An 11763-nucleotide genomic window follows, 5' to 3' on the forward strand; every position below is an offset into this window, starting at 1 on the left:
GCTCAGCCTCCCAGAGTTCAAGCCCTCTCTCGGCGCCACAGTCTCCGCCCCTTTCCTCTGCCGAGACGTCACTCAATGGACGCGCAGCGTAGTGGGAGAGCCCCTCAATGCAGCTGGAATCAGGCCACAGACTCCGGATTTTGAGGGCTTTATTGTTGCGGAACCCGGGGATACAGACAAATCCCCGTCGTTGTAGGCCCATTATGCCGTTGGCCCGAGGCTCAGGATGGCTGCTCTCCCAGCGCCTCATCAGGCTGTTTGGACGAGAGTGGCAAACAGCTGCTCCCCCGATTCACATGGTAGATGTCACTATGCTTCTGCCCTCTGAAGACGTATACTAAGGCTGCGGTGACAACCAGAAGGCCCAGGATCACGAACACCGCTATGATGATGGTGACGGTGGGGGGGTTCCGAGCTGTGCAGAGAAGCGAGAAGTTAAATACACCCTGCCCCTCCTATGCTTTCCCGTCTAGACCCACGGATCCCCCTCAGCTTACCCTGAACGTTTATCACCACGGTGATATTGTACGTGCCCTGTGAGTTGGCCGCCCAGCAGTAGTAGGTACCACTATGTTCTAACTTAACTCAGAATGGGATCCCGATGGAAACCGGAATCTTGGAGACTGTGCAAACACTGTAGCTGGGAAACCGGGTTGCCCCAGGCCTGTCACTGCAGGACGTGGGTTCTGTCAAGTGCTGAGGACATTTGGCTGGATCAATCTTAGGAGCATCTGTGGGACTGCCAAATGATGAGACACACCAGAGGTACCATGGGCAAGAGAGAATCAAGTATTTCCAGGGGAGCAAGGAATTAAAGGTCAGAGTGACCTACTTACACAGAACATGTAGCTGGACACTCCTGTATCTGTGCAAGGGAACCATCCCATCCACCTCAAGGGTGGCATTGCAAAAGAGCTGCGTTTGTCGTTCCTCTGGGTGGCATTTAGCTGAAGCAGGATGAGCTGCCCCCCCGGGGTCACAGCTGGAGCTCTGACCAGCATGACCTGGACTCGGGCTCCAGCAGCACATGTCACATTCACTGTGGTCCCCTCAAGGACAGTGGGCTTGCTCAGGTTCCTAATGGTCCCGCTAAGGTTCATGATGGGCCCCCAGAAGCCTAAAGGAGTGGCACTTCATGGGGGTTTGCTAACCACTCCCTCACATCAGGCAAGCCCAGCCCTCCACCTGCATCTTTTCCCTCCAGTTATCCAGGCCTTGCCTTTTAGCTACTCTGCACCCCCGCCCCCCAACTTGGGACACTCAGGCCATACTCTAATGAAGGTGAATGCTTAGGCCCTGCCTATGCCGCATCTCCTCCCACTTTGAGGGCTCAGGCCCTGCCTTTCCAGTTTGGAGTCCAGTCCCTTGCCCTTTGTGCTAATGATGCCCAGGCCCTCTCTTGCCTTTCTAGCAGTTCTTGCCCTGCCCCCTCTTACTGTAAATGGTCAGGTTCTTCTGAGTCTCCCGGCTTTCGCCCCCCAGGGTCACATTGCAGATGATCTTCCATGTGCCTTCCAGCTCAGTGTTTGCTGTGACTGTGGCTGTGGCCTTGAGTGTGTCACCTTGGCTTGAGACTTTGGGATTCAGCATCTGGTCCCCCAGTGCCAGTCGGACCTGGGCCTCTGAGGCTGGAAACAGCCCGTCCAGGGTGCAGTTCACAAGCCAGGATGCTCCTACTTCCAAGAGCCGGGGAACAATGAGACACGGAGGCATCATAGGCAGGACTGGGGAGAAGAGTGAAAGTGAGCTGGAGGTTTCACACAACCATGGACTCACCTTCCCCTGTGACACACTCATACCCCCCAACCAGGGTCCTTTCCCAGGACACCTTGCAACCTGGATCACCCCCTTCCTAGGACACATCTATCTGCACATAGTTCTCTAAAGTTCCCACAGCTGCCCACCCAATGGCCAAGGGCAGGCCTTCCTAGAAGCTCTGCCCATTCTCAGGAGCCTCATGGCCATGGCACCCCAAAGTGGGAGGAGATGCGGCATAGGCAGGGCCTAAGCTTTGGCTCAGCTCATCACCCACAATATGCGGTTCCTTTTCTCACCAAAGGTTCGGAGATGGCTGGGGGCTGAGCTGTTCTGAAACAGTCCCAGCCCTTGGGTCCTCAGGTCCAGTTCCGTGCGGCAAGAGAAATTGGCACCGTGATCATTTCTGCTGACTAGCACTGTGGCTGTGACTTCTGCGGGCTCACCAACTGCCAGCTGTCGGCTTAGCACCTCTTCCCCACGAAGCAGCAACATGGAGAGGTGAGTTCGGGGTGCTCCGCCTGTCACCGAGCAGCGCAAGGTGAGGTTTTTGCCCACAGGCTTCCACAGGGACATGGATGCCAGTTCCACACGCTCTGGAAACCCTGGTGGGGTGGGAGGAGGGGAGAACAGAACTTATCAGTCAGCCCTGCAACCCCCCACCGCAGGGAGCAGAACTGTGAACTTGAAGTTGATAAACCTAGAGGGATTAGAAATACACCAGTGAAAGTGTTTGCTCTTGTTATTAGCATCATGATTATCATTTCCTGTTTTGTCAGAGACCTTGCCAGGCACTGAAATAAAAATCAGACTTGCTGTTCCCAAGGACCTCAGGGTTTAAAAAAAAAAAAAAAGGAAGGAAGGGTGTTAATGTTTATGACCACTTACAACATGTTAACGGTAATTATAAAAGTTCCTGTTTAGAGCTTTCCTTAGACTTTCCGGATGTCATCCAGGCATTCACCTTCATTCACATAGCAACTAAGTACAATTTTCTCTATTATTCCTTTTACAGATGGAGAAACCTAGGCCAGAGAGATGATCTGCCCAGGGATGTGTAGCCAGAAAGGGGCAGAACCTGGTTAGAATGTGGGTTTCCCAAATTGCCTCTTTGTTATCACATCTTTGGACTCCCTTGGCCCTCCTCCCAGCTTCTGGCCTGGACTCTGACCTTGGCCTCTCCAAGAGCTTGGTCCAGCCCTTTCCAATCAGTCCAGGGAGCTCAAGACTCACAGTCTACCTGCCTGGGGCAGCTGCTCAATGTGCTGTGGTACGATCATGGGGGACCCAACACCTCCAGGCTAGATCCTCTCCCAGACACAGCTACACTACCTTTCCCAGGCACACATACCAAACCCTTAACCTCCTTGGGAAGCCTCTTAACTCTCACCTTCAAAAGGTCAAGCCTGGATCTCAAGAGAGGCCCATGGACTGGCTGCTATAAAAAATATTTAACATCCTGCTGTTTACAATTTTAGAATATTTAATAAGGAGATCTCCATATTAGTTGACCTCAGGCACCATTGGTCAGGGATAGTGAAATGCTGGCAATGCCTGGGCTCTCGGGAGTGGTGTAGGGCAGCCCAGACAAGGAGAATTTGCCAATTTCTGCGGTATAAATAAATGCACCCACTGTGTTGATGTCAAGTTACCTAATGTGAGGCAAAGTTGGGACGAGATGAGCACAGTCAGATCTCATGAGCCAGGACCAACATGCTCCTGTACAGCACTGGGCAGAAGCACCTTACAGACACAGAGACAGACAGACAGATACATGCAGAGGTACACATTACACAGAAATGCAGGTGCACATGTGTAGACACATACTGACACCCACATTCACATGCACAGACATTGATGCAACATGCCCACACAGAGATAACATAGGTGTCCACACATGGAGATACAGAGACATGCAGACAGAGACTAACACAGACATACATGTACATTTGCAGACAGGTATGACACCAATCCATATGCTCATGGGCACGTAGGTGCACACACATGTGCAGACGCTGACACTCATGCAAGCATACATGTAGTCTGGCTGGGCCATGTGTATGCTCGTATGCTCGTAGTCTATGCTTACGATCATACTATACTAATCTATGAGGGCTTCACAAAATGGTAGGCACCGCGAAGGGTGTTCTCTGCCATTTTCTAATCTATTGTATGAGTATACTTTTCAATGCAGAGAAACTTTTGGAAGGATCCACAAGAAACCAGTACCAGAGGGATGCACAGTCTGGAGAGGAAAGTGTCATCTGTTAAGAACAGGGACATGGGAGGCAGATTGCCAGCCTTGCCACTTACAGGCTGTGAACCCTGACAAGTGACTTCACCCCACTGAGCATTAATTTCCTTAGCTGTGAAATGAGGCTTAGAAGTGCATCCCCTGCCCCTGCCCTGGGACTTTTGTAAGGATTGAATGAGCACTAGAGTGGGCATCTACACTTAGAACAGAGGGCCCTGGCTGGGTAGCTCAGTTGGTCATAGCGTTGTCCCAATATGCCAAGGTTGCAGGTTTGATCCCAGGTCGTGGCACATACAAGTATCAGTATGTAGAACAACAAATAGATGTTTCTCTCTCAAATCAATTAAAAAAAAAAATTGGTTGCTACCAGCAGTCCTAGGTAGAGATTTGACATTTGTACCTTTTTATACTTATTGATTTTGGAATCCCATTAATTTATTACCTGCTATTAAAATATAAGAAATTTTTTAAAGTGCTGTCATTTTTAAATGCTTTCTGGGACTCAAATAAATTGATTTACATTGCTGCCCTGGCATATGGTTGAGATGCATCTCTGTCTGTCTGTCTGTCTGTCTCTCTCTGTCTCTCTCTCTCACACACACACACACACACACATGTTCAGGTCCAAGCTCTGGGTCAGATGCCTGGTCCATCCTGCAAGCTCAGGGCCCACTCCCCCACACCATTGGCTGTGTGACCCCACCACTGCCTGAGGCCAGTCCACCTCCAGGCGAATGCACTCACAGTACACTGTGATGTTAGAAGAGCCTGTCATCTGCGAGCCATTGCAGAAGCCTGAGCACAAGACCTTACTGTCGCGAGTCACATTGCAGAGCTGGAAGGCTGCCCAGCCCAGGCCATTGCCCACTGGCTTCTTGAGTAGGAATGTCTCCAGGCTGATGAGTTTAGGATTGGGGCACTTTGTACTGCAGTTTACCAGGAGGGACCCTCCAGCAGACACTACCGGGTCCTGGGGCTCTACCTGAAGCAGGAACTTTTGCCCCTGGGCACCTGCAGAAGAGAGGAAAGTTCTGCTGGTTGATCCAGTGTTTTCCTCCCCTGCCCTGCCTATTCATCTTGAGGCCCTACCATCCGACACCTCCTCAAGCTGAGATATGATGGTCTCTGCCTTCGTGGTGCTGCTAGTCCAGTGGGGAAGACAGGTGATAGATCAAGGACAGGGGAGATAGGAGCTTGGAGGGAGGCCAAGGGAGACCCAAGGAGCCTATAGGAGTTAGTCAGGGAAGCTTCCTGGAGGAGACAACTACAGCCAGTTTTGATGGGTAAGTAGGAGTTAGCCAAGTGAAAGGGAGGAGTGGCCCCAGCAGTGGGAGGAGTGTAGGCAGAGGTCTAAGGTACAGAGGACTAGAGAGAGTTGGGGGGGAGGACAAATCATACCCAAGCACTGGTTCTTTGGGAGCCCTGAAGGCTGAGTTAAGGCCCCACAGTTTTCCAGGACACTGGTGAGCCCCCATCAGATCTGAGTTTAAGGAGTATTGGCAGCGAACCACAACTTTCTCCGTTCCCCCATCTTCTACCAGCCCCCAACTCCAGCCCTCCCCAGGTTTACTTGCTTCACCTGGAGGCAGCAGACAGTAGACCAGAAGCAGAGAGATGAGTGGAGTCCAGCAGGCCCCAGGCAGCGGCCCCAAGGGCACCATGGTGGTCAGTCTATGGAGGACAGTGCCCTAATGTGGCACTGGGCAGGGCAGCAGGGAGCAGGTGTGGCCACCCAGGAGGTGGAAGCACAGCTACAGCGGTTGAGATTGCAAAAGTCTGGGGGTTGAACCTTCCCCAGGCCTGGGGAAGAGCAAGGGGGATATCCTGTGGTGCCAGAGGTCAGTGGGGATCCCAGGTGGGGCCCAGCAAGGTGGAGGGTACTGGTGAGTCTCTGATGGAGGGCCGAAGTTGTACTCCTGGCTCCTAAATGAACTCACAGGAAATGCGGACAAAATCGGCTTCCTTTTGAAACCGGAAAAGCCAGCGTTCATGCTGCCTGTCACCACCAGAGCCAATAAGCAGAGACAGGGATCGAATCTTTATGGGCGCTTTATTCAGATGGCACGCTACCAGAGAAGATGGCAGGTCATGTGCCCTAACAGACCTACTTACATTTCCTTTCAAGCCGGCTTTTTTTTATAAGGAGGAAAACGTGTAGACAAGGGATTTGGAATTCAGGAAAAAATAGTGAGTTCCCCCATCACTTTGTTCTCAGTCCTGAGAGGCCTGAGGAGGCATGGGGGCAGTGAGATACCTGTTTCCTGCTGAACTTAGTTGAGGGTAGAATTGCGCAGAAACTTTATTTCTTTGGTATGATTTTTCCTCCTTTCTTTCCTTGTGATTTAAACTGGCCTCAAAACAGAACCAAGATGGCGGCGTAGGTAGACACACTGCGCCTCCTCGCACAACCAGAACTGACAGAGAATCGAACAGCAAGGGGGACCAACACCAAGGAAACAGAAAATAATCATTCATCCAGACTGGTAGGAGGGGCGGAGACGGCACTGGGGTGGAGAGGACTCGCGTGGCTGTGGCGGGACTGAGACTGGCGGAGTGTGGGACAAATGGCGCAGGCAGTCCGAGCACTAGCAGACCCTGCGGTCCCACATTTGCACAGATAAACCCAGAGGGCCGGACTCAGAGTGGCGGAGAGTGGGGCAGGCAGAGTGGCGGATAGCACATTGCGGCACCACATTCGCCCACAGATAAACTGGACGAACGGCGGGCAGAGAAGCAGACCGCTGCGCAACCCAGGGCTCCAGCTCGGGGAAATAAAGCCTCAAACCTCTGATTGAAAGCGCCCCTGGGGGTTGGGGCGGCAGGAGAGACTCCCAGCCTCACAGGAGAGGTTGTTGGAGAGACCCACAGGGGCCTAGAGTGTGCACAGGCCCACTTACTCGGGAACCAGCACCAGAGGGGCCCAGTTTGATTGTGGGTAGCGGAGTGAAAGACTGAAATCCGGAGGAGAGTGAAGCGGGCGCCATTGCTCCCTCTCGGCCCCACCCCCACGTACAGCATCACAGCGCAGCGACCAGCATTACCCCGCCCCGGTGAACACCTAAGGCTCCGCCCCTTAAAGTAACAGACGCGCCAAGACAAACAAACAAAAAAAATGGCCCAAATGACAGAACACTTCAAAGCTCCAGAAAAAATACAACTAAGCGACGAAGAGATAGCCAACCTATCGGATGCACAGTTCAAAGCACTGGTTATCAATATGCTCACAGACTTGGTTGAATCTATTCGAAAAACAGATGAAAAAATGAAGCCTATGCTAACAGAAACAAAGGAAAATGTACAGGGAACCAATAGTGATGAGAAGGAAACTGGGACTCAAATCAATGGTATGGACCAGAAGGAAGAAACAAACATTCAACCAGAAAAGAATGAAGAAACAAGAACTTGGAAAAATGAGGAGAGGCTTAGGAACCTCCAGGACACCTTGAAACGTTCCAACATCCGAATTATAGGGGTGCCAGAAGGAGAAGAGGAAGAACAAAAAATTGAAAACTTATTTGAACAAATAATGGAGAACTTCCCCGATCTGGCAAAGGAAATAGACTTCCGGGAAGTCCAGGAAGCTCAGAGAGTCCCAAAGAAGCTGGACCCAAGGAGGAACACAACAAGACACATCATAATTACATTACCCAAGATTAAACGCAAGGACCTACGTCCAAGATTACTATATCCAGCAAAGCTATCATTTAGAATGGAAGGGAGGATAAAGTGCTTCTCAGATAAGGTCAAGTTGAAGAGGCTCATCATCACCAAGCCCTTATTATATGAAATGTTAAAGGGAGTTACCTAAGAAAAAGATCAAAAATAGGAACAGTAAAAATGACACCAAACTCACAGTTATTAACGACCACACATAAAACAAAAACGAGAGCAAACTAGGCAAACAACTAGAACATGAGGGTTGTCAATAAGGGAGTGGGAGGGGGAGAGGGGGGTAAAGGTACAGAGAATAAGTAGCATAGATGATAGGTGGAAAATAGACAGGGGGAGGGTAAAAATAGTGTAGGAAATGTAGAAGCCAAAGAACTTATAAGTATGACCCATGGACATGAACTATGGGGGGGGAATGTGGGAGGGAGGGGGGTGGGCAGGATGGAGTGGAGTGGGGGGGGGAAATGGGACAACTGTAATAGCATAATCAATAAATATATTAAAAAAAAATAATAAAAAAAAATAAAATAAACTGGCCTCAATAAATGAAAAAGAAAAAACTGGTCTTGTCCTGCACCCTGACTGCCCCACCTCACTCTCCATTGTAGCTCCACTCCCTTAATTACTACTAGGACAATGAGGTTCAGGTCAGCATCAGATAATCTTGGGAACAAAGCCCCGGGTCTCTTGACCACAGAGGAGGATAACATCTAGGCTTCAGTTGTGCTTCAGCTCCAGATCCAGGACAGTGGAGCATCCCACTGACCAAATCCTTGCAAAACCAGGCAGAACGGCACCATGGATAACATAAGGACCAGATGCAATGATTGACCACCCCTTACCCTAGCGCCGACAAATCAGTAGAGACCATGACCCTAACTCCCTTAGTCCTCTGTATGACCCACCCCCAAGAAGCCACCAGGGAGCCAGGTCTTTGAGCACAAGCTCACCTGTGACTCCAGGGGTGGTACCATTTCTCCAATTAATAAACCTTTACTTTCTTGGCTGTAAACTCCTGTTTGCTTTTGATTGGGCTTTGATGTGCACAGGTGACCAAAGCCCTTCAGGTCAGTAACAGAGGAGAAGGATCCTGTTCCTGGAAGTGATCAGGTGGGATTTCAAGGCAACATTTCAAGGGAACAATGGGAAGCTTCTAAGCAGGGCTTCAAGGGATGAGTGAGATCTCAGCATCCTTGGGGAGCAAATAAGAGATTTGCAGGTATAAAGAGGGATATCCTAAGATGAGTAAAGCCATGAAAATGAAAAGAGCCCACATTTATTGGGCTCTTGGGCCAGGCTCTTTATTTCTGAAGATTTTTTTTTTTGGGGGGGGTCCTTCCACTTTTGAAGGTCTTGGGAAATCCCCACATTCCCTATGCACAGTATTGAGGTGGGGTGTTAAGGAGACAGCTGAATCCTGAGCCACCATCTGTCAAGGATGCTACTTGTAACTTGCCCTTCCCCCATCCTTATTCCTCCCTTGCCTTCCCCTCCAAGCAGCTGATCTCTTCTTCCCAAGAGATGGGACTATGGGGTCAGGGGGCCACTCCCACCTCCATCTGCTCTCTCTCTCAGACCTCCAATCCGCCTCGTGTTCCTCTGGTCTGAGCTCCAGTGAGGGACCTTGTTGAAGGCTTTGATGGCACCCAGCAGCCATCAGTCTCACCATCCCTCTCTCACATGGGGCATTTCCCCCCTCCAATCAGGAGTCTCCTCTGCTTCCCTGCTCCCCCATCCATTTCCAACACGGTGCTTAGAAAGAACAATTAAAACTCAAAGTATTTGTAAATAATATATTTGATAAGAGATTATATCCAGATTATAAAGAATTCTTACAACTCAACAATAACAGCAAAAACCCAGTTCAAAAATGGGGAAAGTGGTCCTGGCCGGGTACCTCAGTTGGTTAGAACATTGTCGCAATACACCAAGGTTGTGGGTTTGATCCCTGATCAGGACACATACAAGAATCAACCAATGAACGCATAAGTAAAAGAACAAATAAATCTTGCTCTCACTCACTCGCTCTCTCTTCCTTCTCTCTCTAAAATCAATTTTATTTATTTATTTTTAGAGGGGAAGGGAGGGAGAAAGAGAGGGAGAGAAACATCAATGTTTGGTTGTCTCTCATATGCCCCATACCAGGGGACCTAGCCCACAACCCAGGCATGTGCCCTGACTGGGAACTGAACCGGTGACCCTTTGGTTCACAGGTCAGCACTCAATCCACTGTGCCACACCAGCTGGAGCTCTAAAATCAATTTAAAAAATGGGTAAAGGGCTTGAATACATATTTCTCCAAAGAAGCTATTCAAATAATCAATAAATACACAAAAAGATGCTCGACATCATTAGTCATTATGGAAATGCAAATCAAAACCACAATGAGGTAGCACTTCACAACTATTAGGATGGCTACCATAAAAAAAACAAACAAAATAGCAAGTGTTGACAGAGATGTGGAGAAACTGGAACCCTCATACTTTGCTGGTGGGATTATAAAACTTTGTTTCTCCAAGTTTTACAGAATGATCCAGAAATTCCTCTACTAAAAGCATTGAAACCAGAGACTCAAACAGATACTTGCATTCCAATGTTCATAGCAGCATTCACGATAGTCAAGGTGAAAACAAACCAGATTTCATCAACGGATGCATGGATGAAGAGTGGCGTATATACACACAATGGAACGTCACTCAGCCTTACAAAGAAATTCTTACACATCCCACAACATGGATGAACTTCGAAAACAATGTGTTAAGTGAAATAAGCTAGGCACAAAAGAACAAATATTCCACTTATATGAGGTCCCTAAAATAGAAAAATTCATAGAGAAAGTAGAATGGTGTTTACCAGGGGCTGGGAGAGGAGGGAAATGAGGGGTTAGTGTAGAATGGGGGCACTTCTGTTTGGGAAGATGAAAAAATTCTACAAATTCATAGTAGAGTTGGTTAAACAACATTGTGAATGTATGTATGCATGTAATGCCACTGAATCATACACTTAAAAATGGTCAAAATGAGCCCTGGCTGGTGTGGTTCAGTGGATTGAGTGCCAGCCTGTGAACCAAAGGGTCACTGGTTTGATTCCCTGTCAGGGCACATGCCTGGGTTTTGGCCAGGTCCCCAGTAGGGGGCGCATGAGAGGCAACCACACACTGATGTTTCTCTCCCCCTTTCTCCATCTCTTCCCCTCTCTCTAAAAAATAAAATCTTTTAAGAAATGGTTAAAGTGATAAAATTTATATTATGTCTATTTCAATGTACACACACAGAGCATCTACTTGTTTTGGTTTGTATCCAAAACATGAGACAGATTGATGGCAGAGGAAGGAACAGATAGGTGATTAGATACAGTATGATAAAGTAAATGTAACCACATGGTAATTGTGGGATGTAGGGGTGTTAACTGTACTATTCTTTCAACTTTTCTGTACATTTGCAGTTTTTCAGAATGAAATACTGGAACATAAAAACAGCATCCCTGTCACAAGAGGAGGGTCAAGCAGATCTTGAGTGCCTCCTGCTGAGAGGGGACAAGGGCCTCTGTGAAAGATTTGCCCAAAACTGGAAACTGAACCCAACCATCTGTTGATCGAGGTGAGGACAGACGAATGCATCACAACCACCCCCAAGGATGACATCAGACTGGTAATGTCTATAGGACAAACAGCCTCATTTCTTCAGTATGCTGTCAGGGGAGTGGGGGTGGGGGAGGAAGAGGAACCAGCCCTCAGCCAAACACAGTGTGTGAACCTTGTTTGGATTTTTATTTGAATGGACTAAACAAACGCCAAATATTTAAGGGACGATTGGGGAAATCTGAACACTCACAGGGTACACAATGATATTGAGGAGTTATTGTTAAACTTTCTTGGTGTGATAATGATATTGTAGTGATGGTGGTTACATCTTTTTGAGATACATATGCAAGTTTTTACAGATAAAATATGTGGGATTTGTTTCAAAACGACCCAGTGGCAGAAGTAGGGGCAGGTATAGAGTTGAAACATGACTGGCCGTGGGTGTTGGAAACCAGTGGTGCGGTTTATATTACATTATTCTCTCTTGTTTTGCATGTGCTTT

At 48.6% G+C, this 11763-nt stretch overlaps 1 protein-coding gene and 1 long non-coding RNA gene across 3 annotated transcripts; one reads left to right on the top strand and one right to left on the bottom strand.

Annotated features, from left to right (window-relative positions):
* Positions 1-221: 221 nt before the first annotated feature.
* On the bottom strand, positions 222-6063 carry ICAM3 (intercellular adhesion molecule 3). Its single transcript, XM_071219193.1, is given in 10 exon segments — positions 222-415; positions 498-622; positions 624-690; positions 693-731; positions 837-914; positions 917-1117; positions 1437-1724; positions 2055-2360; positions 4754-5020; positions 5589-6063. Coding segments are annotated over 10 exon segments (1647 nt in total). The 5' UTR covers positions 5671-6063.
* Positions 409-11763, top strand: LOC123479391 (uncharacterized). 2 transcript variants are annotated; one of them, XR_006654999.2, is made up of 3 exons: positions 409-817; positions 2060-2256; positions 11123-11763. It is a non-coding gene; the product is annotated as an uncharacterized lncRNA (long non-coding RNA). The 2 variants fall into 2 exon arrangements; XR_011650352.1 differs by lacking the exon at positions 11123-11763 and adding an exon at positions 2771-3685.

Source organism: Desmodus rotundus, chromosome 9 (assembly GCF_022682495.2).
Source record: "Desmodus rotundus isolate HL8 chromosome 9, HLdesRot8A.1, whole genome shotgun sequence".
NCBI classification, from domain to species: domain Eukaryota; kingdom Metazoa; phylum Chordata; class Mammalia; order Chiroptera; family Phyllostomidae; genus Desmodus; species Desmodus rotundus.